The 27,971-nt window shown below is 41.7% G+C and overlaps 1 protein-coding gene across 12 annotated transcripts in view; it reads left to right on the forward strand.

Moving 5' to 3' along the window:
- Nucleotides 1-27,971, forward strand: part of SYBU (syntabulin) — a 122,801-nt gene that overhangs the window by 40,725 nt on the left and 54,105 nt on the right. For 3 of the 12 annotated variants that reach the window (XM_043879955.1, XM_043879953.1, XM_043879947.1), the window contains 3 exons: nucleotides 2,508-2,588; nucleotides 4,312-4,516; nucleotides 25,565-25,762. In XM_043879955.1, the coding sequence (XP_043735890.1) occupies nucleotides 2,565-2,588; nucleotides 4,312-4,516; nucleotides 25,565-25,762 (427 nt within the window). In that variant the 5' untranslated portion in view covers nucleotides 2,508-2,564. Of the gene's footprint in view, nucleotides 1-1,953; nucleotides 2,069-2,298; nucleotides 2,318-2,385; nucleotides 2,589-4,228; nucleotides 4,517-25,564; nucleotides 25,763-27,971 lie in introns of those variants that run through there. The other 9 variants (XM_043879951.1, XM_043879949.1, XM_043879950.1 and 6 more) reach the window with 8 other exon arrangements.

Below are 27,971 nucleotides of genomic sequence, written 5' to 3' on the forward strand. Positions count from 1 at the left end.
CCTCGAAGTATTTAAGGACTTATCTTTTGGGGAGATCAAGGGAGGTTTCCTGAAAAAAGGTGTTTCTAAAATGAAAGTTAATGTATCTTTAGGAGTTGAGGAGGATGGGTAGTGGGGTACAAGAAATGCTCTAGACAAAGGGACCAACTGTGTGCAGTAGTCTGGAGGGAAAAGAGAACATGATACTTCCTGAGAACTGCAAGTTCTACAATTTGAGGGGTATCCATTTGTATGTGGAGGGGGAGTGGCAGGGGCAGTGGATGGAGGGGGTGGTGGTGGTAGGACTGGTGAGGGGAGGAAGGATCTCAGAAGAGCAGTGGAAAGAAATGAGATGGGAGACATACACAAAGCCAGACCTTGAAAGGCCTTTATGCCACATTAAGGAGTTTGAATATTACTTGGAGGACAACTGGGAAATCATTAATGAGTTGTAATAAAGAAGCATGGCTAGAAAGGCCTTGTGGAAAAATTGCAAAACTGGCAAGAGAGGAATGAGCTGCGAAGTTGGAAGGAAGACAACTTTAGTTAGACCACTATTGTAATAATCCAGGACATTTGTGGTTTAGTCTGTAAGTGAAGATAATGCAGTCAAACAGAGGCTAGAAGTAATCAGATCCAAGACATTATTTCTAGGGTAATGTGAAGATCATTTGTGGTTTCTGCTATTTGGGGGCCATAGGAAGGAGAAGTCAAGAATGTGAAGTTCTGACTTGTACAACTCAGTGGAGGGTGTTTCTGCTTTTATGCTCCCAGATTTAATTCTCAAGAGGGACCTCAGAAACACCTTAACAGTTTGACATTAACAGTTCGATCCCATCTCACAGTGTATGTCCTTGGGCTCAGAATTTGGGCTCAGAATTGTAGGAATGATTCTGGAATGTCACTTTCCTGAAGCCCGTATCTGAGACAGCTATGAGCTGTATAAAAGTATGAATTAATCACCCCTCCCTGACAAAATAAGGAATTATCAACTTCACTGCTTAAGAGAGCCAAGTAAATCGAAAAGACACGAAGATGTATGTAATAAAACTTCTTTATGGAATATAGAGGAGGCAAATTGATTTCACTAATCCTCTGATTTCAAGCTTTTTCTGGACTCACTGTACATTCCTAGACTTGAAAGTTGAAGACTCAGAAAAAATGCTTTTTGGAGGACAAACGAGATTGTTCAGGTTCAGATACCATCTTCAAGGATCATTGTCCTCCCCTTCTCCCTAGAACACTGGGTGTAACAACCAGACTGTTCTCCATCCACATTGCTACTTAGAATATTCTCCAATTCTGAAATAAAGGGCCTCTAAATTATTATATGCAGACTTGCATTATCAGATAAAACTGAAGTGTAATAAGTCAAGGCCCAGGACCCACACGATGGATGATCCTTATTGGAGGTCCTCAGTTGGACAGGTTTTAGAGCTTTTTTCTTGAACATATTTGTCTTTCTCAAATGCTTTTTCTGTCATGTAAGAGGATGCAGCAAATACTGAATGGAAGAGCTGGATGAGACTTCACTGCCCTTCGGAAAGTTCTGTTCAAACAGTAGGTATAGCTGGTTTTTTAAATCCTCTTAGCTACACTTGACGAGGGTGTTATTATTATCCCTCAAATTTAACGAGCATAAATTTGTAGTTCAGAGAGGTCAAGAACTTTAGGCATATAAGCACTTCGCTAGAAGAGAGAGGAGTGCTGCCCCGAACCGGTTTTCTAAGTTCGAGTGAGGCGTCGCCAGAGCCGCGCGCCGGGCACTGATTCCCGGCAGGCGGGCGGCGGTGGTTCGGAGCTGGAGAGGGGGGCAGCCCGGCTTCCCAAGCCCGCGGTTCCTTCCCTGCGGCTGCGCCGCGCCGCCAACGCCAGGCCCTTCTGATGCAAACCCCCCGAGGAGGAGCGCAGCCTCCGAGAGCGTGGAACCCAGATGCGGTGTTAGGCCTGCAACACTGGCTTGCCGGGGGTCCGGGTGGAGGGCGACCCACCCCGTCCCTCCGGCGAGGTGATTGTGCTGGAAGCTGGACGCGGACAGAAAACCCGGGGCAGGGAGGGGCCGCGAGGCAAAAACTTTCCCCTGGTACAGGTTGGTTCTCCGTGATGTCACAGCTCTTCTGGGCTCTCCTCTCCCACGAGCACCCCTTTCGAACCTTATACCAGGTGCCCAAAGGGGGGTGTTGGGCTTCTCCGGGCTGAAGATGCTCGGAGCCTCTGTCCGCGACCCCTCTTAGGGTCGGGCTCGGCCGAGCGGGAGAGGCGCGCGGACCTGGGAGGAGAGCCCGCGGCCAAGTCGGGCGGGCGGGGCGCGCCGAGGAGTCTCCTCAGGGGCCGGCAGGTGAGGGAGGTCGCGGGAGAGGGCGGCGCGACGGCAGCCGCGGTGGCACCACGTGTCCGGCCGGGGCGGGGCGGCGGGCGCGCCCTCCGAGCCCAGCGCGAGCGGCGGCGGCGGCGCGTCGGCCCCGCTGCAGCGGCCGCCCGCGGCGCGCTCCGGCTCAGCTTCGTCTCCTCGACCCCGGTGCCCGCAGGTGCCACCTCCTGGACGGCGGCAGCGGCGGCGCGAGGAGCCGGCGGGCGGCAGCGCGATGGGACCCCTTCGGGAGACCAAGGTAAGGAGGGCACGTCCGGAGGGCTCGATGGCTGTGTCAGCGAGCGCCGGAGGGAGAGGAGAGGTGGGCACTGCGGGGAGGGACGCGGATCAGGTGAGCGCTGGAGGGGTGACCTTTAGGATTGCGGTGGACGGGGACGAGGGGGTGGCGGGCGCGATAAGAAGGCAGGGACTGTCGCCCAGGTGATGAGATCCGAGACCCGGGGGATGGGGAGGTAGTACTGTGTTTGGAGGGTTGACACTGAGGATTAAAAAGATGGACTCCGAAGGGTTAATCCCATCCCCTGAAATTGGAGATTTGGGATCTAGCTCTCAGTCGTCGTCCTCCGTGTGTGATGTGACTAAAAAGGATTTGATGTATTGGTGAGTGAGAAATAAGGGCTCCAGCATCGGTTCAGGGTCCGCCTGGTGCCCAGCGGAGCGGCTGGCGTCTGATACCCGCCGGGTGACAGCAGAGATTCCAGGCTGGGTGCGGCTTTCGCCCCTGGATAGGGCGGGTGCCTGAGCGACCGCGGGAGTTACCCGCGGCTGGGACTTCCCCTTCAATTCCTGCACTGTGAGGGCCCCCCAGAGGTGTTTACTTTGGCAGCGACCCTTCCTGGTAAGCCGCGTGGAAATGAGCAGGAGGTCACGTTTCCACACAGTATTCCTTACCTAATCCAAAGCCCTTTTTCAGTTGCAGAGGTTGGAGGGAGCGGTGGGTTTTTTCCTGCAGAGAGCTCGCCCTGGGAGTCCATTTTCATAAGGAAGGGTGGGGGTGACCCCGACCGACCCGCTCTTGACTGCAGGCCCCCGTTCTGCATCTAGGTGACGTGCAGCAGTCTTGGCTGAGCATCTCTGCCTCTTTTAGCTTCAGTTTCCTCATCTGTAAATAGGGACGCAAATTAGTGTGCTCTCTGTGGCCTCCGTTGTTGGAAAGATTAAACAAAATGATGCCTGGGAAAGCACTTTGAAAAGGGGAAAATATTGCTGAAATACTGCTTTGGGGGCATTTTCAAAGCCCTCTGCACTTGATGCTGTGTTTTGAAGGAGAGAGAGGGAGAAAAAATGTCTTCATCTGAGTGTCCTGTAAGGAAAACAAAAGCTAAACATGATGAGAAAGGCGGAGCCATCTTACCCGGTATTGAATTTTTGTTTGCTTTTCTGTTGGCAACAAGCCTTGTGTACCAGGATATTAATGAATAATTAAAATCCTGGCCGGAAGAAGGGGGGCATTTGAAAGATAAGGCTGCATGATCTATCTAGGGAAAACTGTTTCAGGTATAGGGGTCTGCTTTGTCAGGAGACAGGAAAACAGAAGTCAGATTGTCACAGCTAATTCAGGGAAAGCAAAATGGAAGTCTGGAGGAAATCAAGTAATAGTCGGAGTGTGCTGTGAGTTATAAAGAGCCTTTGAGAGAGCTGAAAGCTTGAATGTGCTAGGAAAAAGCCAGAGTGGCAAGGTGAGTTAGGCATGAGAGAAAGGAATAGCTTTCCTGCTAGCAGCTGAAAGTGTGTGTGTGTACACACATCCATGCTGCAGTGTGTGATCTTCAATAAATTAGAAGGCTTAGCTCAGTAGAAGAGTTTTGGAGCTCATTTGAGCTACTGAAACAAGGACTGCTCTGTGAAGATGTAATATTCAGAAATGTGGCTCCGCAGACGCTGAGCCCAGAAGGAGCAGACTGGAGTTCAGAGGGGGCAACAAGTGTCCTTTTGTTTTCTCTCTGGTGTCCGACTTGGAGATGGAGCTGAGAGCACAGCGTCATGAGAAGGAGATCGCCCGAAGCCGGATTCCCCGCTTGATTCTTCGGCCCCATCTGCCTCAGCAGCAGCACAAGGTGTCCCCAGCTTCTGAGTCTCCCTTCTCGGAGGAAGAGAGCAGAGACTTCAACCCCAGCAGCTCTGGGCGCTCAGCGAGGACCGTGAGCAGCAACAGCTTCTGCTCAGGTACGATACCCATGGGAACGACGGCCGGAAGTGAGTGCACTGCGGCTGCATTGTGAGGGGACCTGGGGCGGGCCCCTTAGAGTCTCAGAGCAGAGGTCTGTTACTAGGATGAATAGTATGAGGTTGCATCTTTTTGACTCTTTTGACCTACGGATACAGCAGTTTCAAATGGTTCAACAGGTTCAAATGGTTCAAATTCGATGGAATTTCATCCCTGTTTTTATGTTATTCTAGTTGATAATTTTCTTTGTGAAATCTTAACTTCTTTTCTCTATGACTGTTTGTAAAATGTATTTCTTGATTAAATCTGGAAAATGTAGCTTACATTTTGTGCAAGCAATCTTTGTAAGCCTGGGTACTTCTGTTTCTGAAATTCCCAAAGATAAAGCAAGTCCTAATGAATGAGGTCAAGATCAAGGCGGTTTATATCCCAGTACTGGCTTGACCTTGTATTTTAGAGGGAAAGAACACAGGCTTTGAACTTACAGACCTGGCCTTTCTACGAACCCTTACAAGGTGTGGGACTTTGGGCAAGTTGCTTAACCTCCTTAAGCCTCAGTTGTTACATCCATTAAAATGGGATGATAATACCTACCTTGTAGAGTAGCTGAGAGGTTGAAAGAGACTATGTACTTAAATGTATTCCTAGCACAGGGCCTGCCCTGCAGAGGTGCTTGAGAAATGATGATTCTTAATACAAGAACACATGTCAGTTTTGATACATGTTTAAGGAAGTTTCCTTAGAGCTGTGAGCATATTTGGTAAAGGCACAGATCCCTTCCTAGCTCCTAGAGCTGCTGCCATTTATCGATCGACAGAGTCTGTTATACAAACTGAAGCACATGACCTAGAAGGACTTATATTCTTTGAAAAGCATTAGGAATTTGGGTAAAATTTAAAGGAGTGACTGTCTTATGATTCATGAAGAATGTTTCACAAAGGGTAACTCTTAGAATTTATTTAGGGAAAATGTAATCTGAAGATTAACACATGCATGAAAAGGGACAGTTGAATCAAGGTGCTATGATTAATGCCCTAATGAAGCAGGATACAATATTCCATTGTAGTTAGTACCAGTGATTACATTTTCAGGGATTTTAGAAGTGTAGCTTTAGATTTATTATATACTTTCACTAAATAATTCCACCCAGTAATAAGTTGTATATTAGAAATACTGTGCTGCCTATTTTTAAATCCTTTTCTCCATAATGCTTCAGATTCTGTTTGATTTTGAAAATATTATATCAAAACATTATATTTTAAAACTGATTATTGCTGAATCCAGTGTAAAATGGAGACCCACTGATGGTTTGCTTGACCTTCTCCTGGGAAGAAAACAAAAGGAAAACTACTGGAGCTGTAAAGATTCCTGGAACTCAAAGTGGTGTTTGCAGAATGTAATGCTGTTTACTTTCACTCCCTTTTCAAGCTCAGGAATCACTCTTGCTGGATATTGATGAACCCAGGGGACTATCATTTCATACTGACACAGCTTTGTTTGCGTAACTCAATTCCACATTTATTCCTGAAATTCTCTCCACATCATCACCTTCTCTCTGACTGACTTTAGCGTGAGCAGTGTTACCAGCAAAAAAGAAAAAGTTGATCAAAACAAAAGAAAGAGCCTCTTCAAAAATATATTTGGCAAACAGATAAAATTGTTAATTTCAGCCATGAATCATTCTTTCCAAGACCCATTTCCTGGATCAACCCTTCTTCCCAGGAGCCCTGTCTCCCACTAAGGCCATAATGCTGTACATGAAAATCGAAAGTAAATATTGATCCTTCTGCCATTAACTAGCTGAGAATTGAGTGGCACAACCGTCTAATGACTGGTGTCTATAAACCTACCTTTTGATCTTCAGTCTTGCATCTTGCCTCCAGATAAGACTCTCTCTGTTCTGAGGTCTCATCTTCCTGCTTGGCAGTTCCCCAAGGTTTGGGTTGGTGCCTTGTCATTCTTCACTTTCCTCTCCTAAGAGCCCTGGTAAAACCCCATGATGGCTTTTGAGTGCTGTGCTGACTAAAATTGACAGGAGCAAGGTCTTTGGGGGGGGCGTGTTAATGATGCTTTCATAGGTCAGTTAGTGGATGAGAAATAAATGGGTTTAGTGCTATGGGGAGTATTAAAGCTGCAGGCAGTGGAGTTGAGAATGTAAAACACATCCAACCAGCAGGGGGAAATAGCTGGTTTTAATCCAGCCACTTTAACACTGAAGCTGCAAAATATGTTGGTTATCATGGCAGTTAAGTCAGAGACTGAAATACATGCAAATTGTAAAAATACCATCCCTTGCTACAATGAAACTCAAATAATATAGAGATATCTGTTACTGCCACAACTTCCTAACTTTACTGTGATCATTCTGCATTAGTCTGTTTTCTTTATTATAAATCATCACCTTTCACTAACGTGAAAGAGGGCAAGCAGTTAGAGGGATTCTTGCAATCTGGTAGTGAAATGAGAGAGAACGTTGTTGCTTGAACACAATGCAATTTAATTTGAAAATTACAGTTTTAAAACTGAAAACTAGATTCTTTCTCTAAATCTGTATCAAAGGTTGTATAAATTATGAAGAGCATCATATATCCTAAGATACTCAGTTTTTAAAAAAATAGCTCATTGAGTTTATATAAAGTTAAATTTACTTATTATAAAGGAGTATCCTTTATTTTGAGAGTCTGGCTTTCCTATCATTTGTATTATAACAAAAAATCCTGACAGTGGTTGGAGTTATACTTCAGCAAAATAAATGACAACTCCATGTTGAAATGTCCTCCACCTCCACCCTCACGTTTTTCCTTTAATTTTGCTGATCTATGAAATTAAAAGCCCGGCACTATTTTCAGAGTGACCTGTCCATTTTTTACCTACTTTCTTCCTTCCCTCTCTCCACTGCCTTCTCCCTTTTCTTCCCATGGGAGCCTTGACAGGAACATTTAATGATTTGATATTCTGTATGCTAATTTGTCTGTTGTCTCTATCTCATTTCAGAGGGAAGAAGTTGTATGTGACCTTTCGCAATTCATTTGGGGTGTGTCCCCAAAGAGCTCTTCTCTTAATAGCTTCTTATTAGCAGAATTTCTCTGAAGAGATGCATATGCTTTGTGCGTTTCATCAGCATGTGTGTTTCTGCACTTGGACATCATCCTCCTGTTAAACGAGTTTATTCTTTTATTCTATTCAGTCTATTACAGCTTGTATTTGAACTTCATGGGGTCACAAAGAGTCAGATACAACTGAGCAACTGAACTGAACTGAACTGTGACTTCAGGTGGGCGCAGTTAAGCTTATATTGTGTTGGAGGCCAGGCCCTCTTTTGTGTGTATGGCAGAGAAAAAACTGCATTCTTAAAAAATGTTGACTAATGCTTTTGTAAAAAAAATACCTAAGGAAGTACTGTTTAAGAAGTTAGTAGGAAAAAAAAAACACCCTGCTTTCACGTCCTCTCTTTTATTTTTTGTCAGTTTTTTTAACCAATGTTCTCTCATAAAATCATCCTGTCTTCCTTCCGTCTCCCTCCCCTCCCCATGTTTCTTGTTTTAACATGCCCGTGAGAAGTGACAAAAACCCATATCTGTGATTTGTGGTCTGGGTGTGGCCCACTGAATCTAGGCCTCTGTCTGTTTTTCTCCTCCCCCCCCCCTGCCTTTTTTGTTGTTGTTAGTGCGTTGTGTTTGTGTGTTTATCATTGTGGCCACAACTCCAGCCACTATTAGGAGCTCTAATGACCTGGGTGTCACTTACAGCAGTCACCTGACGTGATCAGCAGCATGCCACGCAGTTCTCTTTGCTTAGTTGAGGCAATAATTACCCCGTGGAACTGGGAGGCAGATGGATTGCTGGGCTTTAGGCTAGTTCTCCTTGGGGTGCCTTGTAAACATGGCAGGTGGGGGAAATGATGCATACAGTACACTGATGGTTTTATGGGAGACCAGTGATTGCTCTGAGTTATTTCTGTGTTTCTAATGTGCACACACATACACAGTCAAGTGTATGGCCTAACCCATTAAAAAGCGTGTACCAGATCAATCAGCTGAATGGACAGCATCTTTGAAACTGATTCTTTGCAATCTAATCCTGAGTAAGGTGTTTGCAGAAATAACTTTGGTAGTTATAGTGGCTGAGAAGAACTCCGTCTTTGGGCGCAGTGACCTAGAGGTAATCATTGTGGCTGTTTGTTGGAAGAACAATTACAGCAAATTACAACCTGACTAGTGCCCTGCCGAGGCATGATAATGCCTCCAAAAATCTGCTTGGCCTTGCCAAACAGAAATATTTCTGCTATGCTTTTGTCCAGTTGAGGAAACTTGGCATCTGGATAGAGTAAGCCTTTGAATATAATGATCAGAATTGAGATGAACTGATTAAACTGAAGTGAGCTGCAGTACTGAATTACACTATAACTGAATGACTGCCAACCTGCTGTGAAGAAAAACAAAAACTAAAACCCTAAGAATTTAGTATCATTTTAATGAGAATGGGACCTCGGCTCTGTTGCATGATACATGTTTCTGATGCTTAGCTGCCTCAGCATCAGAAGTAAGTATCTAATGAAATAGGTTGCAAATGAAGGGCACATAGACAGTGCTTCTTTGAGGATGCAGTAACTGCAGTTAGGGGGACAGGAGCAAAAATTTTTGTCATTTAATAAAAAAAAATTACTTGATGTGAACAGTAAAAGGTTGGAGTTGGACCATGCCTGAGAGCAAATCGTGGTACTTCCTGTGAACATCTTTTATGCTGTAGAATTCTCATGTCTGTGACGTTGTTTATCACTTCAAAGTGTGGTGTTTGTCTACTGTCAGATCACCAGGAAAGCTGGTTTAAAATGCAGATGCCTTGGCACTACCCTAGCTTGTTATTCCAGGATGGAAGGACCCAGGAATCTGTATTTTATAGACTTTCTGGATGACTTTTACCTTATGAAGTCTGAGTCTCTCTATTTTGTGGTCTGTGTGTGTTTAGGGATTTTGTATGAGGGATGTGAGGGGTATGCCCCAGTAGCATCCCAAGATGAACAAGGATCAAAAAAGCAGAAATGGTGGCCAGCCAAGCTGTTTAAACCCATGGCATGGGACAAGGAAAATGCTTCCACAGTTCCTGGAAATTACAACTTCTCAGTCTATATTTACAATTCCCATGCCGTTAGTCTTAGCGATAGTATTATTTATGTCTACAAAGTGGCTTAGCTTGTGTTCAGTTGGTAGAGAAGTTAAAGGGAGGAGAAAGCAGTTCCTCCCTCTATTTTCCTGGATAACCCTCCTTCTGGATATACTATCTGTGGCCAGACTTTTAATTCTTTTGCATTTACTTATTTTGGCATTAGGATGATTTGAGGTACATCGGAAGCAGTTGTACTGGGTACATCATGAATGTGCCCTAAACACCCAGTAGGTTCACTGAGAGAGATGGAAAAAAAAAAGAGAAACTGACGCCTGGGAGTAGCAAGACATTCAGCTTTTTGCAAACTTCCATAAAAACGTATTAATCTAATAAGCATTTATTCCGTGCCTGCTAAGGATCAGGCTACGGGTACAGAGATGAATAAAACACAGGGATTGGAAAAATCAAGCATTTTACTGCCTTCACCCTAATAAAATATCAATAAATGGGATGACATGTTTGGAGGCATTTCCCACACAGCTGCCTTTATCTCAGTGATTTTGTATCTGGTCATTTTTACCCACACCCACTTGACACACACACACTTCTTCCTTGTAATTTGAGTTTGTTGTTCTGTTTATTATCTGCACTGGCCTCTCACATTTCATAAGCTCAACGATTCAAAGAAGTAGCATTTGTTAGTGTGGTGTAGTAGATAAACATGAGCCTTGGCATCAGCAGACCTGAGTTAAAAGCATAAAATAAGATTAGAAAGGTGAGCAGGGCCAGAGCAGGAAAGGCTTTATTCACCTAGTGAAAAGCTTGATCCCTGAGGTCCAAGGTCCATACCGGAAGTGGACCAGTAACGTAAAGAGTGAGGCCACCTGGATAGATGACAATAGGTTTGGACTCTAGAACTGGACAGTGTGTGCCCCTTCTAACAAAAGTCAGAGTTTTAAAATTCAGTGCTTTTTTTTTCCCCCAGTATATGGGTCAAATAACATACATAAGTAGCTGGATTTGGCTCTTGGACTGCCATTTTGCGATTCCTTAAAATCCTCCAGAGCCACTGAAGGGCTTTCCCCAGGGAAGGGTTTTCTGGTTTATGACTAGATTTATAATTTAGAAAAATCTTTCTGATTACATGTGGGAGATTGGATAGGAGGAGACAGGGAATGATGGTGAGAGCCTGCCTGGTTTGAAGGCCATTGTGGTGACAGTCTAAGTGAAAAATGATAAAATAATAAGTGTGAGGACTGAAGCCAGAATGTATATGTCTTAGTCACCAGTGTCAAGTGGAATGGGTCTAAATTTCCACTGGATGAACCCAAATGAAGTAGCAGGACTGGGGAGGAGGATGAGTCAGGTGAATGGACTCAGATTAGGCTTTGCTGCACTTGAGATAAAGGTCTGGAGCTGTGAAGAGAAGTCAGAGATGTTCATAGCTGAAGTCAGTCAAGGGATTTAACACAACTTTCCCTGCCATCTTAAAGTAAAGCATCATGTGAAACCTTTTGTGAACAGATATGGCATAAAGCGAAGAAGCAGTCACCTTAGGACATGTCCTGCTAATGGAAATTGTTAGTCACTCAGTCGTGTCCAACTCTTTGTGACCCCTTGGACTGTAGCCCTCCAGGCTCCTCTGTCCATGGAATTCTCCAGGCAAAAATACTGGGGTGGGTTGCCATGCCCTCATCCAGGGGATATAATCGGTTTATTACATGAAAGAAACACTCCTGTCCAGAAGAGTTCAGTGTCTCTAATTATCAGAAAGAGTCATCGGTGTAAGAGAACAGACCCTCCAGTGCTGTGACAGCTAGAGGAGAGCTCTCTTGCTAAGAAAATCAGAAAATATCCCACTCCAGAGTTGGTACTTGGAAGCCAGGAGAAAAAATAGCCATCCAGTTTATGTTTTATTTGTGTGTGTATATGTAAGTGTGCGAAGTGTGTGTGAGGTGCATCTGTGTAGTAACTGGTATGTGTATGTGTATATATCTGTACAGACAAGACTGCTGGGTGCGCCTGTACTGTTAGCTGGCTTTTGCTTTCACCCGCACGAGGTAACTGCACCAAACCTCCGCTGCCCTCGGGCTTGGACTGTGGCATCTCCTGCTTTGGAGACAGTCGGGCCCCACGTCTCCCGGAGCAGAGACCCTCCCAGCTGCTCCGCGCACTGCTGGGTGGTCAAGGTGCCCGCCCTCTGCTCATCACCCGGGTTATACTGCTCCCGCTCCAGGAGGCCAGTCATGTCAGGCTGACTGCTGTCTCTTTTTAGAGAACCCGAACCAAACTTCCCAGTGCTCATCATGGGAGGTCGCCCAGCTCTCACCCGCAGCTGGTAGAAACCCATCCTTCAGCTTTTCCCTGCTCAGCCTGAATCTTCCCAGCACGCCTTCTCTTCCCAGCTGGCCCTGCTTCATTCTCTTCTCTTTAGCGTGGGGGTCCCTGAAGATAGGATTCCTCTTAGATGTTGACCCAGCCCTCAGAATTCTTGAGACCCTGTGGACCCTAACCTGCCCTTCTAGTTATCCTGAGGTGTGTTTGAGGGTTATCTTTTCTTTAATGCTAATGATTATATGTTTTCAATTCAAAACTGAGATCCATGTGCAAACACATATGTCAGAGTAGATGTAATTACACTTATATTGCTTTTTGCCAAAGTGAGATCCTGCTTTAGTGACCCGTGATCCTTTCTAAGGAAGTATTTATCAAACACCTATTGTGGACAAGGTGCTATCCTGGGAGCTGAACAAGAGTGATGAGCAGCCCTGACAGGACTCCTGCCCTCCCGGAGTGTGTATTCTAGGTGGTACCTGTGCCTGTGACTGCTTGTCAGTCCATAGAGGTGCCCCCATTCACTGTACTGACAGCTCGTGTTCCACCGGATGGAGGGCTTCATTTATTCAGCCCTTTTTCTGTGGATGGACATTTCATCTCTGAGGCTAACTTTTCAAAATTCAGAGTTTCATTTACTGAATGTCACTGAAACTAACTTTATTCCTGAGCATCTCTCTCTTTTCTGTGTTTGTATCTTTTGTTAAAATGAATACCCTGATTCATATATATTCTCTAAAACAAAATCTTTTTTTTTTTCCCAAATAGATCAAGATGTAGGAATTAGACTGTGTGATAAGCATTATTTTTTCCTTAACGTGCTTCAGCATTTCTCCATTGTAATGCCTTACTGCATCTTGACCGACACCATCTTCAAATGCTCAATGTGGGAAAAAACAGAAAGGACGGGGAAAAGATTCGCCTTGCTACAAGAGTGTCTGCCTCTGTCCGTGGAAGTTTTCCAGGCAAGAAATACTAGAGTGGGCTGCCATTTCCTTCTGCAGGGGATCTTCCCAACCCCGGGATTGAACCCGCATCCCTTACATCTCCTGCATTGGCAGGAAGGCTGTTTACCACTTGTGCCACCTGGAAAGGGGTTTGCTACAAGAGAACTCACTGTAATTCCAGTGTCCTAAGACTGGTTTCCCTGGTGGCTCAGACGGTAAAGCATCTGCCTGCAATGCAGGAGACCCGGGTTCGATCCCTCGGTCAGAAGGATCCCCTGGAGTGGGAAATGGCAACCCTCTCCAGTATTCTTGCCTGGAAAATCCCATGGACAGAGGAACCTGGTAGGTTACAGTCCATGGGGTTCCAAAGAGTTGGACACGACTGAGCGGCTTCACTTTCTTTCTTAAGAGTGGTTTGGAGTTTCCTTGTTATAAGGTTTTCAAAAGATCAAAAGATAGCTTCTCTGTCTGACTCTGTGCTCTCCTCTTTCCTTACTACCCGCCAGCTCCCTTCCCACCCTGCCTTTCCCTCTCTTCTATCTTCTCCCAACAAAGAAGCTTTAAAAAAAACAGTCTTTATAAATGCATAGTTTAGAAGCTGCAAATAAACTCGTATTACTAAGGAGAGGGAAGATCAGAAGCATTAATAACATCCTTATTTTGGAAAGATCATAACCCTGTAAAAGAGCAGGAGAAATGAAACTTGAGAGACAGAAGAATTCCCCACCCACCTCCCGGGGCTCACCTGTCTCCTGGCAGTGACTGAGCCACCCTGGTTCCCAATTTCAGCATCGGCTGCTCCCTCACCAAAACTCCTAGATAAACGTGTCATTATGCTACGCTGACTGTTTGGACCAACTTGTTTTCCCTTCTAAACTCCCCCCGTGGTTGCTCCTACAAACGAGACAATTTGGCGCTTGGTGGAAAACCAAGTAGAAGCCTTTTTTTCAGAGAAAGCACAGGTCCCATGAAGAGACCGACTCGCCTCACCTTGCTTCACTACATATCCTCTTTTGCTGCCCAGGGCTGCACCAGAATGACTTTTATGGGAGCACTCGAGGCTCCAAAATAGCTCAGAAATCCCGGGAATGTTTATATGGGAAATGATTATTTTGTCTCCAAGAAACCAGGGAAACTTTGATTAAATAATTTCTCCGTTCTCTGCTTGGTTTTTATAGACGTAGGTTACGTGTCTAGCGGAGGTGTCTCACTCTAATTGCTCTAACAAGTTCACCTCCATCAGCATATACATATGCTTGTGTTCACACATCCTTCAGAGTAAATAAGCGACCTTTGACCCCCTTATCGCCTTGCAGCTGCCGTTCTACTTCCCTGTTCCTCTTCACGAGCAAAACTTCATCAACATCCTATCTCCATAATCTGTCCTTGTCAAGCCTGGGAGTGACCACATTAGCAGATCTGACATTCTCTTGTCCGCCTTCATTTTCCTTGATTTTCCAGCGTGACTTAGTACAGCTGAACAAGCCTCTTTCTTAGGAAAGATTTTCCTTCTTGGCTCCTTTGGTTCCCCTCTTTGAGTGCCCCTGTTGGCTCCGTCCTGCCCCTTCCCGCCTCACAGTGTCCCCGTGCCTCAGTTCTCAGGCCTCTTCTCTTCCTGCCCTCCCCAAGGGCTCGGCTCTTTAAATCCCTCACTTGTAGGATGGTGATGCTCTCCAGTCCAACCTCTCCTCTGAGACTTGTGTGCGCACAAAGTCACTTCAGTCATGTCTGACTCTGTGCGACCCCATGGACTGCAGCCCGCCAGGCTCTTTATCCATGGGATTCTCCAGGCAAGAATACTGGAGTGGGTTGCCACACCCTCCTCCAGGGGATATTCCCCCACCCAGGGATTGAACTCATGTCTCTTAAGTCTCTTGCATTGGCAGTGGTGTTCTTCACTGCTAGCGCCACCTGGGAAGCACCCTCTAAGCTTTAGGCTCACATATCCAGCTGCCTATTTGATATCTCCAGTGTCCCGGTTAATTTGTGCCTCAGATTTAACATATATCAAAAGCAGAATTCCTTTTTGTGGGGGGAGGGTGAGCTGGGTCTTTTTCTAGCACGTGGACTCTTCATCGACTCTTCGTTGTGGCAGGCATGTTCAATAGTTGTTGTACACATGTTTGGTAGTTGTTATATGTGGACTCTATTTGTGGCACATAGGCTTAATTGCCCTGCAGCATGTTGGGTATTAGTTCCCTGACTAGGGATGGAACCTGCATCTCCTGCATTGGAAGGCATATTCCTAACCACTGGACCACCACGGAAGTCCCATCAGAAACAGAGTTCTTAATTTCACCCTCTGTAAACTCATAAACCCATTTTTCTCCAACTCAGAAATGACCATCGTATTCTCTGTTGCTTAAGCAAAGAACCTGGAAGGTATTCTTGACCTCCTACTTTTCATTGTCATAACCAATGTATCCCCTATCCATCTCCTTTTCTCAATTTTCACTACTACCGCCTCAGTCAAACCACTGCCGTCTCTCATTTCTACTATGCAGTGGTCTCTATGTGGGTTTACTGCTTCCATGCCTTCATTCCTAAAGGGGTTACACAGCATGGGTGTCCAGAAGGAGACTCTGGAGTTGACCTCTTTGAATTCATACCCACGGCTTACTGTGGCCTCAGGGAGGTGGCTTTGTAGTGCTAGTTTTGTATGCCTGTCTTATTCAGTTCAGTTCAGTTACTCAGTCATGTCCGTCCGACTCTTTGCAACCCCTGGACTGCAGTACATCTTGTTAGTGCCTGTCTCAAAGAGGATATTAGATTAAGTTAATTAAATTATATTAAAGGTTTAGTGTTCTAAACATGCCTGATACTTAGTAGGCACTCAATAAGTATTAGTGAGACCTAATATCACTAATATAGTCTATTCTCCACAGGCCAAATGGTTGTCATTTCTTGCTTAATGCACATGATAGCTTCCATTGCACTTGAGATAAACGTAGGGTTCTGGCCTATAGTTCTGGTCATGCTTGGACTTCCGCTTCCCTTCAACCTCATCATCAGTCCTCTGTCCTCACATTTTGCTGGCCTCTTCTCAATTTCTTCAGTGTACCAGACTCCTTGTTGTTCCCTCTTCCTGGGCTTTTCTCTTCCCTGCCTTTTCCATGATTGATTCCTTCTCACTTTTTTGATCTCAGTTCGAATTACCTCTTTAGGACTTTCCATGACAACCTGTCTAATGAAACACCTTCCCATCTCCCACCCAGCTACTCTAAATCAGCTAGTTTGTTAACAGTACATCACAATCAAAATTTCTTCCCTATTTTTTTTTTCACTTGCTTATTAACTGTCTCTACCACTAGAATGTGAACTCCTTGAGGACAAGGATCTTAGAGTCTTGGTCATCATTACATTTTCAATATCTTGAGGACTATCTGCCATGCAATAGGAAATCAGTAATTATTTGTGGGATGGATGGATGGATGAATGAGATTCTTACACTTCAACACTGGCAATTGTGTAGTGTCACATTGTATAATGCTAAAGCAAAATTAGGGTGGAGCCTTGTAGACATGAATTCTCACTCCAAAAAGATGCTGAAATTAGGTGAGGGAATAGAATTGCAAATTTTGCTACTGAAAACCTACAGTGCAAAATTATCTGAGCAGCATGCATTAAACTGTCACTGTATTGAAGCAAAAACTGAAAACAACTAAGAGTTTCTTGCCTCAAATTTTGTGGTCTGTTTACAATGAGATGGCTTCTTTCTAACAGCTTCCTTTGTCTGTTTTTAATTTGAGCATTCCCCAAATTTCTGCTGTTTCCTCTTGGAACAAACGTAGGTAGAAAAATTTAGAAAACAACTCATGGTGGTAAGAAAAATAGGGACTTCAGAGTCAGACAAAGCTGAGTTTGAATCTTTGAATTCATCCCTTACTAGCTATGTGACTGGCTTTCTTACCTGTCCAAGCGTTAGTTTTCCCACGTATAAAAATGAGATATTATTAAAATTATATGATAAAACTAGTATTCTTGCCACATGATAGCTATGCAATAAATGTTACTTTTATCTTACCTACATCCTTTCAGAGCATTTGAATAGTTTTTAGTAAGAATTTCACAGAGTTCAGATTAACCATGAGTTTAAACTATGACATTTTACTTGTCTCCCATCAGACTATCTTCAGAAATGTCAATGTCTGGAGCAGTAAATTATTGTTCAGTTGCTTAGTCATGTCCGACTCTTTTCAACCCCGTGGACTGCAGCATGCCAGGCTCCTCTGTCCTCCACTATCTCCTGGAGTTTGCTCAAATTTATATCCATTGAGTTTGTGATGCCATCCAACCATCTCATCCTCTGTCACCCCCTTCTCCTCCTGCCTGACCAGTAAATAGTAAATATTTCCTGAGCAGTAAATAGTAACACCTATAACAGTGTCTGGCACATGGTAGATACTCAGTAAGTATTTGTTGAGCAAATGAGTAAGTTGTCTGTAAACACTTTTGCCATTCATGAGAATCAACTAGATTTCTATATAGTTTGATGTTTCTTTAAAATGGAAATGATTCTTCCTCCAAATTATTCAGCTGAACATTGAACAGTATCAAACCATAACTGAATGTTTCAAGACCTTATGGCACAAAACCACATTTTCCTCCGCCTGCTGTTATTTTTAAGTTCTTCTGGAATTGTTTAGTTCAGCATTTTGGAAAACCAATGAGCTCTGAGAACTAAATTCAAAAACGAACCAGAAGTTTTAGAGATGTTTCTTGGACTTTGACGAAATATTTTATCAGTAATCTTTAGATTACAAGGAAGTTGAAGTTGGGACTTGGTCATCATAATTGTCACCAAATGTGTTGGATAGCACTGGTTGTTAGGCACCTTAAATATCAGTAAATATACACACCACTGGGCAATCCTAATATTTTAAAATGTGGGTTAAATATATATAACCCTGGCTTCCCTGGTAGCTTAGATGGTAAATAATCTGCCTGCAATTCAGGAGACCCAGGTTTGATTTCTGGGTCAGGAAGATCCCCTGGAGAAGGGATCGGCTACCTACTCCAGTATTCATGGGCTTCCCTTGTGGCTTAGACGGTAAAGAATCCGCCTGCAATGTGGGAGACCTGGGTTCGATCGCTGGGTTGGGAAGATCCCCTGGAGGAGGGCATGGCAATCCACTCCAGTATTCTTGCCTGGAGAATCCCCATGGACAAAGGATCTTGGCGGGTTACAGTCCAGGGAGTGGCAAAGAGTTGGACATGACTGAGCGACTAAACACAGCACAGCACATGTTTATGTATAGGGGCTTCCCAAATGGTGCTAGTGGTAAAGAACCTACCTGCCAATGCCATAGACAGACGCAGGTTTGAGCCCTGAGTCGGAAAGATCCCCTGGAGGAGAGCTTGGCAACCCACTCCAGTATTCTTGCCTGGGGAATCCCATAGACAAAGGAGCCTGGTAGGCTACAGTCCATAGGGTCTCAAGTTGGACATAATATAGCACACACACACACACACACACACACATGCATATATACACACACATATACATCTATATATATTCACTTTGCAGAAAATATTCATTGCTTTCAAATTTTCATCAGAAAAGCATTAACAAGTAATATGGAAAGGATAGATTTCCTAAAAATTAAGAAAATAATAACAGCATCTAACCTTACACTGCATTTTAAAATGAATTGCAGATGGATTTAATATACGTGAAAACTGAAATTATAACAATCTAGAAGAAAGTATGAAAGTGAAAGTTTCTCAGTTGTGTCCAACTCTTTGTGACCCCATGGACTACAGTCAATGGAATTCTCTAGGCCAGAATACTAGTGTGGTTAGCCTTTCCCTTCTCCAGCGGAGGAAAGTATAGGTAATATTTAATTGATCCTGGAGTTAATAATGACATTCTAAGCATTAAAGCATTGATAGAAATCACAAAGGAAAATATGGAGAGATTTGATAACTAGAAATAGAAAAGGTTGGTTGTCAAAAACATTTTAAACTAAAAGCCAACAATAAATTCGGTGAACTATGCTGAAGGACTGTGCCTTCCATATGTAAGAATTTCTTACAGATCAATAAGAATTCCTTGATACCTTAATAGAAAAATTTTCAAAAACATGCACAGTACATAGGATGAGTAAAAAAAAGGCCAGCGAACATATGAGAGACATTAAGCCTCACTGATAAATACATGCAAGCTAAAACATCAGAAATACATTTTTCATATTAACTTGACAAAAATGTAAACAAACTAGTATTCATTACTAGCATGAATTTAATAAGTAGGGTACTCTCATATGATAATAATAGGAATATAAGTTGCTTGAAATTTCTCAGAAGTCTTATTAATTTTGCTTTTAGAGATATGTTCTATGAGGTAATAAAAAAATGTGACCAGAGATTTATCTGTAAAATGTTATTAAAGCAATTTCAATGATAGAAAATTGCAAACAACCTAAAAAAACCCTTCAAGAGGGAATTGATTTTTGGAAATACTGTGTTCCTGTTTTAAACAGTTACTCATTTAAAAATAATATTTTTGAGAAATTAAATAAAATATTTTGAAACTTTTAGAAACATACCCAAAGAAAGATGAATACTATACTAAACCCTAATATGCTGCTTGTCCGTTCTATCTAGATTAAGTAATAGCAAGATGTTGTCATATTTGCTGCGTCTATCTCTTTCTCTCTTTTTTACTTTGCTGAAACATTTTAAAGCTTATATCCAGACATCATGCCATTTCATGTCCATACCTTAGCACTCATTTCTCTAAAAATTGAACATTTTCTTGCAAAAATTAGTGCCATTTTCATTACTAATATATTTAACATAATTCCTTGGTACTATCGAGAACACTGAAATAGCCCCAGTCATCTCAAAAGTGTCTGTTTCCTTCCTCATGGTATTATTTAAACCAGAGGCCAACAAACTTTTCTGAAAAGGACCAGATAGTAAATAATTTCAGCTTTGCTGTCCAGATGATCTCTGTTGTCATTATTCACCTCTGTTTTTGCGCTTGAAAGCCACAGTCCACACCATGTAAAGGATTGGGCTGTTTTCCAGTAACATTTGATTTACAAAAGCAGGCAGCGAACAGGATTTGGCCTTCAGGCTGCGGTTTGCCAACCCCTGATTTAACTCATTCCTGTTCTCCATATTGTGCGGTGGACATTAGGTTTAAAGCTTGATTAGATTCAGGGGCAGTTCTTTTGTGGCAAGAATCCTTCATGGGGAATGCCGCGTGCTTCATCTCATAGCCCATCAGAAGGGACATAGTGTCCGTTGCCCCACTGTCAGTCAGGCTAAGGATACTCAGTGGGTACAAATGGGTAAGGCTTGATCCCTCTACTACGGACTCTCCGTCAGCCTTCTGTCTAATGGTTTCATCCATTGTGTTTGTTGCCTAAATCTGTTATTCCATTAGAAATAATTGCAGAGTTCACCCTTGTGCAACATGGGTTTGAACTGCATGAGTCCACTTATACTCAGACTTTTTAAAATAAATATGTACTATGAACTTAGGTTTGTTGAATCCTTGAATGTAGAACTGCATACATGGTGGATCAACTGCTACATTTTACTTGGGTTTTCTACTGCATGGGGTCTGCACCCCCAACCACCAACCACCCATGTGTTCAAGGGTCAACCATAGTAACTTTCTATTATTCCATCTTACTTTCATTAACCAGAATGCTTCTGTAAGAAAGAACTTTCCAATATCAGTGAGTTAAGGTATCCTAAAATACAGATTGTCCAGTAACAGCTTTTACAATCAGGATATTTTTTGTTTCTTCTTAATTGTCAAATTTAAGTATAAAAATTGGCCCCTTGGTCACTTCCAATGATTTCAGCAGGTTGGGATTTTGGGGGTGTTGAAATGGCCTTTCTTTTTTTTTTTTTTGGTTTATTTTGTAAGATTATGAACTCATAGATTTTTAAAATATATCCAATGATTATTAGTCATTTGTATTTATTATTATTTCTGATGCTCAAATTATTCCATCTTTGGCCAATGGGACCCCTTTGTTTTGGTTCCTACTAGTCTTAAAAGCTTCTTTCTGTCTAACCTAACAAATTCCAGGGAAAATTTTTCAATTAACAGAGTAAAGAAACTATAATGTAGAAAACAGAAAACAAGCAAGCAAGTAAATAATATGCATAAAAAATCAGTAAGAAATATACCAAATAGTTAAATATTTCTTATTGGCAGTACAATTCTAGGAAACTATTATCTCTTTATTTTTTTTACTTCTTTGAACTTTTCTGTATGCTAGATGTTTTGCATTAAAGAGTATTACTTTTATAATTTAAAAACCCAACAGAATATTTTCTTTAAGTTAACAAGTTTCTTTAGTACATTTAAAATAATATATAAATTATTTTAAAAGGTGCTTTTATGCACTTTCTTCGGAATTGTAAGTAGAGTAATTGTACAATTTTTAGCTGTATCCCATATTCTCAAAGAGCTTATAATATAAAGAGGGAAGAAAATAGATTAAAAAATCATTATTTATCAACCTCCAAGCTCCAAAACTACTTTAGATATTTGTTTCTCCCATCTGTCTTTATAGACCTTAAATATTTTTTCCCTTAAAATCAGTTTGGAAATGAGTTAGTAGTATATTTCTTACAGCACTTGAGGTAGGCCACAACTTCTGGAAGTTCCTAGATCTGTAAATATTTTTCTATTATCCTTAATTCTGTGGGTTGACATATTAAAAAAAAATAAACAGGAACAAATCAATGAAAGAACTTATTCCTCAGTATAAATAAAAGTGAATATTCATTGGAAGGATTGATGCTGAACCTGAAGCTTCAATACTTTGGCCTCCTGAAGTGAATAACCAATTGCTGGGAAAGATTGAAGACAAAAAGAGAAGGGGACGGTGGAGGTTGAGATGGTTAGATAACATCACCAACTCAATGGGCATCAATCTGAGCAAACTCCAGGAGATAGTGGAGGACAGGGGAGCCTGGTGTGCTGTAGTTCATGGGGTCGCAAAAAGTTGGACACAACTTAGGGACACAACCACAGAAGCAAAAATAAGTGAAAGGGGACATATAAATTAGTCTCCTTCACTGCAGGTGGTGATCATTTGGCCTTGACAAGGGTCACTTTACCCTGAGATCCACCAGGGGCCATCCTGGACTCATGTAAATGGAATTTTAAATTGTTGACCCCGGAAGGAAATCATCTCAAATGGATCACGCTGTAAAACATGGAAAGTGCTCTATTGCATGTCTATTCTTAAAATGAAATTATACTTACCATGAATAATGCCATGAGAAAGAAACGTAAAAGCTCAACTATGTAAGAGCTGGTGTGGGTGTATGTTTAAGCGTGTTTTAAGAGAAAAACCCCTTTTCAGTAGAAGTGACAATCTCCTCCACTCTCTTTCTAAAGCCTTGGAGCAAAGTTTTTCTTAAAACCAAGTTGAAATGTTCTTACTTTTCTCAGGCATTCTGGAAATTTAAAACAACCCACACTTTCCTGGGTAAATCATTCAGGATTTCTGCCATTTCCTGCCCAGAAACAGTTTCTTCGTGGTATCCTCTTAGAAATTTCTGTCACTGATAATTCCTTTATACTAACATAAGTAATGAGAGCTGTACTTCTACAAGACAGATTCAACAGTCAAAATCGCAGCAGGAAACAGAAGGCATGAAGTATTTCACTGAAGCAGGTTTAATAAATAAATCTATTATGTGCTGGATCCACATGTAGTTTGGCACGTAGTAAGATTAGACTTGAACAACCAAAGAACATCAACTTGACTGTTCTTAGAATCTTGGAATAAATGTGAACTAAGACTATTTTACATAGAATTTTGGAAAGGAATATTATCTTCATCTGGACTGGTGGTCTGCTTCCAGCTATGATCATGAAGTTAAAAAGGAAGAGGGGAAGAGGAGGGAAGGGGAAGGGGAGGAAAGAAAGGGCCCTAAATAAGACCTGTGGAAAAAAAGAACCACTTCTTCAGTGCTGTGCAGAGAAAAACACCTCAGGCGCCAGTTAACCAGGTGACTCTCTGGTACTGAATTTCTGTTGTTTTTGCTCGGGTCTTAGTTTGCATAACTTAAAGTGTAGTCTCTGCAGTAGGAAAATTAATGGCCCCGCCCTTTCCAAAACTAGATTCCTTTGTCAGTGTTGGTTCCATTAGACAAAACAGGCAAATACCCCAAGCTTCTCTCATAACTCAGTTTTTCTGGGGTGTGGATTTGCCTTAACAGGCTTACCAGTTTACAAGAACTGTGCGCTGGGAGTGGTATTTACCAACTCCCTTTACTTGCTTATAAGCTCCATCAGGATGGGGGCTGAGTACATTCCTGTGGCTGATTCAGTGCCAAGACTCAATATATATTTGTTTAACTAATGAAAGACGATGTCTCATATTCCCATCATTTCCCCCTCAATATGAAGTGTAATACCAGACAGTTAAGAGATGATAAATGAATACTAGTTTACTAGGTGGTGATTCAAATGCTGTATGAGGTACCCGAAGTTAAAGATTTATTTAGGTATTCATCTTCTCAATCCCTGCCCTGGAGATAACGGCTGTAAATTTTGATGACAGGTGAGACATACATGCCAGGTGAAAAACTGCTACTGCCTTCCGTAAACTGCTACCGTTCTGAATAATTTTGGTCCCCAATTTTTAATCAGACCTATAGTCCTTGAAATGACTAGTACTGAAAACATGGCATGCACACGTTCCTTCTTGTTTAACTCTGGCTAAATGATAGCAGAACCGAACAAAACACATTCGTTTTCTATTTAAATTACAGTTTTGACAGTGTTTCTCAATACTGGAAATTGTTTAATTTTGTCCCTTGGAGTCAGAGTTCTCAAGAAAAATTGCTTTCGAGGGTAGAGAATCTGAAGCGTGACTTTTCGTTCATTTGGGCCATCTCTCTTTCAAAAGAAGTAACTTAGGGAACTGCCTCATAAGGAAATACTTTTAAAGACAACAGGTAATTTTGGATGATTAGACTTCATTTGTTTGGGTTTATCTGCTTTGGGATAGGAATCAGGAAGCAGGCTCTCCTGAGGCCATGTGCAGACCCGTGGAGCCTTGTAAAAGTACTGGAAACTGTCTTTGCACCTTAAGAAAGGAGCTCAGATTTCTTTGGACCGAAGCATGAGACAGGCAAAAGTGAGAAGCCAGGGACAATAGTGAAATAGCTGAGCTGTAGCAGCCAAGAGGATTCTCATCACTTTGTGATTCAGAGCCACCATTTCTTCAATTCAAGAAGAACATAGCACATTTAAAAGAGCAGCAAAGACAAAAGATATGAACTGTGCACTAAAAACCATTTACTTCCAGAAATGGACCACTGAGATCCAATATAGCCTATTATGTCCAAAAGTTTAAAAGGATACATCATTTTACTAATGCCAAGTTCACTTTGTTCTAGGAGCTGGGATATTTCATAACAAAAATTGAAATAAAGGCCAAAAATGAAACAATGGCAATTACTTTTTAGATGGATTCTCTAGTCATGTTAATTCAGGCAACCAGTATATTTTATTCAGTCCTAGTTCTGTTTCTGTCTTCATTCAAGCCATAAAGTTTTATGATAGTCTTTGATAGATGGCAAATTATTTTAGTTCCTTTAATATTTATAAAAGTATAATAGTCCTAAAAGTTATTAGTACCAAATTCATTTAGTAGTATTCATTAGTACTATTCATTTTTTTGCCTACTTAGTTACTAAAATAGCTCTGATGTCAAAATATTTCCATATAATAAAGAATTTTTCAGCAATGAAAATTTACCACTAATTGATTATTTTGAGTAGACATACTTTTAAGTAACGCTGATTGGCTTTACATTCCATACACTTCTCCTCAACACAGTATAAATGAATTAATCAACCACTATAAACATTTAATAGATATGGAAAGAACTTACAGGAATCAGCAGTGTAGCTTTTTTGTTTGCTTACTAAGCATTTACAAGGTCACTGCATATTATGCATATTAACTTATAATAATAACTATGGTAGTTAATATATAGCTTGAAAGTTAAGGGAACATTTCTGATTTGAATATTATTTTTATTTTACCCATTTATCCCAGACAGCAAGATATGTGATTGATGTCCTTTTGGTTTGGATAGGTGCGTTCGATGATAAAACAGGATCACTGCCTTCTGCTTCCTTGAACCCCTGAAATCAGCTGTCTTCTCCTTCAAACTCTGGCAACCAACTGATGGGTCCAGTAATTGAAAACTGGGCGTGGTCAATAACATTCAAGCAGCTTTTTCCTAATACAGACAACCCTGAGAAATTCATATCAATAATTCTGAATTGCTCTGACAAATGTTTTGTTACTAACCCCATCAGAAATCTGTGGATGAATATAAACCAGAAGTATACTACCTAAAGCCCTAAAACAGACAGGTATAATTTAGGTTTGGACAACAGGAATGTCACAGAAATATTTGTGATCCAAAAGTCTTACAGGGTTTTGCCTTAGAATCTGTTCTTTGATTGTTGATATTTCCTTTGTTAACGTGATTGGCCAGAATATGGAAAATAAAAGGCAAGTCATCCACAGGAGTTAGCCTGCGCCTCCTGAGCAGAGTACGTGTGTGTGAGCGCGCGTGGGCATGGCGCACTGCCTGTCTCCCCTGCACCATCATTGATTTCCTCCTTCTCATTAAACACTCGTCGATTCCTGTCTTCCAGATGACACAGGCTGCCCTAGTAGCCAGTCAGTATCGCCTGTGAAGACTCCCTCCGATGCTGGGAACAGCCCCATTGGCTTTTGCCCTGGAAGTGATGAAGACTTTACCAGAAAGAAATGCACAATTGGAATGGTTGGTGAGGGAAGCCTCCAGTCAGCGCGACACAAGAAGGAACAGAAGTCAGGCCTTGTAAAGCCAGGTAAGTGGCCTTACTCTTCATGTTCTCATCAGAGCCGTATGACTGGAGTGATTTCACGTGAAATTTGAAATGAAGCCCCTGGATATCAGCATGAGGAACACTAATGCAGTACCTAGTACCCAGAAATCTCTCTTATTTTTTTTTAAATAAAGAGGTAGAGCAGAGAGTGGAATATTTCCTACACTAGTTGTTAATTGAGAATGCATAGTGACATATGTGCCTATTGTAAAGGCATGTTAAAAAGGGAGGAAATTTGAAGAAATGTTAACTGAATGGTCTAACAGACGTTTAAACTATTTAATTAAGTCTAGCATAAATTATACTAAGAAATTACTTGGTACCATCTAAAGTATGCACAGATTATGAAAAGAACAGGTTACCTTGAGGCAGATCTGTAAGGCTGGGAGTGCTTGCTATCCTAGCTATTTTATTTGCTTTTTTTAAGACTGAAATATGAGTATGCTGCTGTATGTGTGTATGTGTGTGTATATATATAGAATGTTCAATAATGACAAAATAGTAAAAGCTTTGAGATGAAATGGAGATCATTATTACAGTGAATAAGATGCCATGAACATCAGAACAGTTCTCAGAATTTGCAATATATCAATAATATTTTGCATCTCAAAAATATATACAGTGTATGAGCAAATAAAGTTTTAGTGAAACTAAAGTTATAACTTGAAAGTAAAAGGACCTGAATATTGGCATTGAGAGACAACCCCCTATTGCCTTATTTTCTTCAATATCACCAGTTGTGCTATACATATTAATGAGCCTGAAAAGACAGATTAATGGCTTGCATGAGTTCCATTCTTTACATTTGTCTTCTAATTTTTGTTTGGTGATGACATTATTGTGCAAGGAGCTGTAGGTGGCTTTATTTCAATGGAGCCAAAGCTTGGTCCTTGTCTGCTTCCATTGGAAGGTCCTACATCTACTTCCATCTCTCTCCGCTTTTGTTCTTCGTGAATAATTGATATGCAGAGCATATCTTAATGAATTATTCTTCATCTTGCTTTTGGTCAATCAAAGAAAATGTCGTTTAGTCTGAGAGCAAAATTTAAACTGTGTGAGGAAGAAATCCTTTATTTCCTATTGGTTCCTGATAAATGTCAGTCAAGATGAATTTCTTAATTGTCTTTTGCTTTGGTATAATATGAAAAAGAAAAGAAATGATACACAGTGGAGAAGACCGCATAGGAGAAGATGGGTATTATAAAAAAGATGTTGAGTACCCCTTTTTATGCCTTTTATGCTCTTTTATATACTTAAGACAGAGACAGTGAGTTAAAGAATGTCACGTAATTATTGTATTGTTGTTGTTATTGAGTCGCTAAGTTGTGTCCGAATGTAATTATAGTCAAGAAATAAACCATTACCTTGTGTATTCAGAAACTAGAATGTCCTTCCTCTCTTCCCCAGCTCGGCTGTCCTTTTAAAAAATTAAGATAATTCACATACTATAAAATTCACCCCTTTAAAGTATACATTTCCATGGTATTTAGTATATTCAAAAGATTGTACAAACATCACCACTGTCCAATTTCAGGGCATTTTTATATCCCTCCAAAGAAACCCCATACCCATGAGATGTCACTGTCCACTCTTCCTTTCTCCCAGCCCCTGGCAACCACTTACCTGCCCTCTGTCTGATTTGCCTGTTCTGGACATCACGTATAATGGCATCATACAATCTATGGCCTTTTGTGTTCAGCTTCTTTTGCTTAGCATGATGTTTTCAAGGTTCATGCACTAGCCCGTCATTCTTTTTATGGCTCAGTAATATTCTGTTGTATGAATATACCACATTTTAAAGTAGACTTTTGGTGAGCAATTTTGGGCGTACAGAAAAATTGAGCACCCAGTACAGGGTTCTCCTATCCCCTACCATGTCTCATATCTCGTACCACTACCTCCAGCTTCCCCTGTTGTTAACATCTTGGCTTAGTGTGGTGGCATACCACACTTTGCTTATCTGTTCACAGTTGACAGATATTTGGGTTGTTTCTACTTTGGACCGATTGTGAATAATGGTGGCATGAATAGTCACATACAAGTTTTTGTACAGACTTTCAGTTCTCTTGGGTGTATACCTAAGACTGAAATTTCAAAGTCATATGGTAACTCTTATGTTTAACCCTTTGAGGAACTGCCAAACTTTTTCCCCTAATGGCTGTACCACTTTACATACCACCAGCAATGTCTA

The sequence above is a fragment of the Cervus elaphus genome, chromosome 21, assembly GCF_910594005.1.
Source record: "Cervus elaphus chromosome 21, mCerEla1.1, whole genome shotgun sequence".
NCBI lineage: Eukaryota > Metazoa > Chordata > Mammalia > Artiodactyla > Cervidae > Cervus > Cervus elaphus.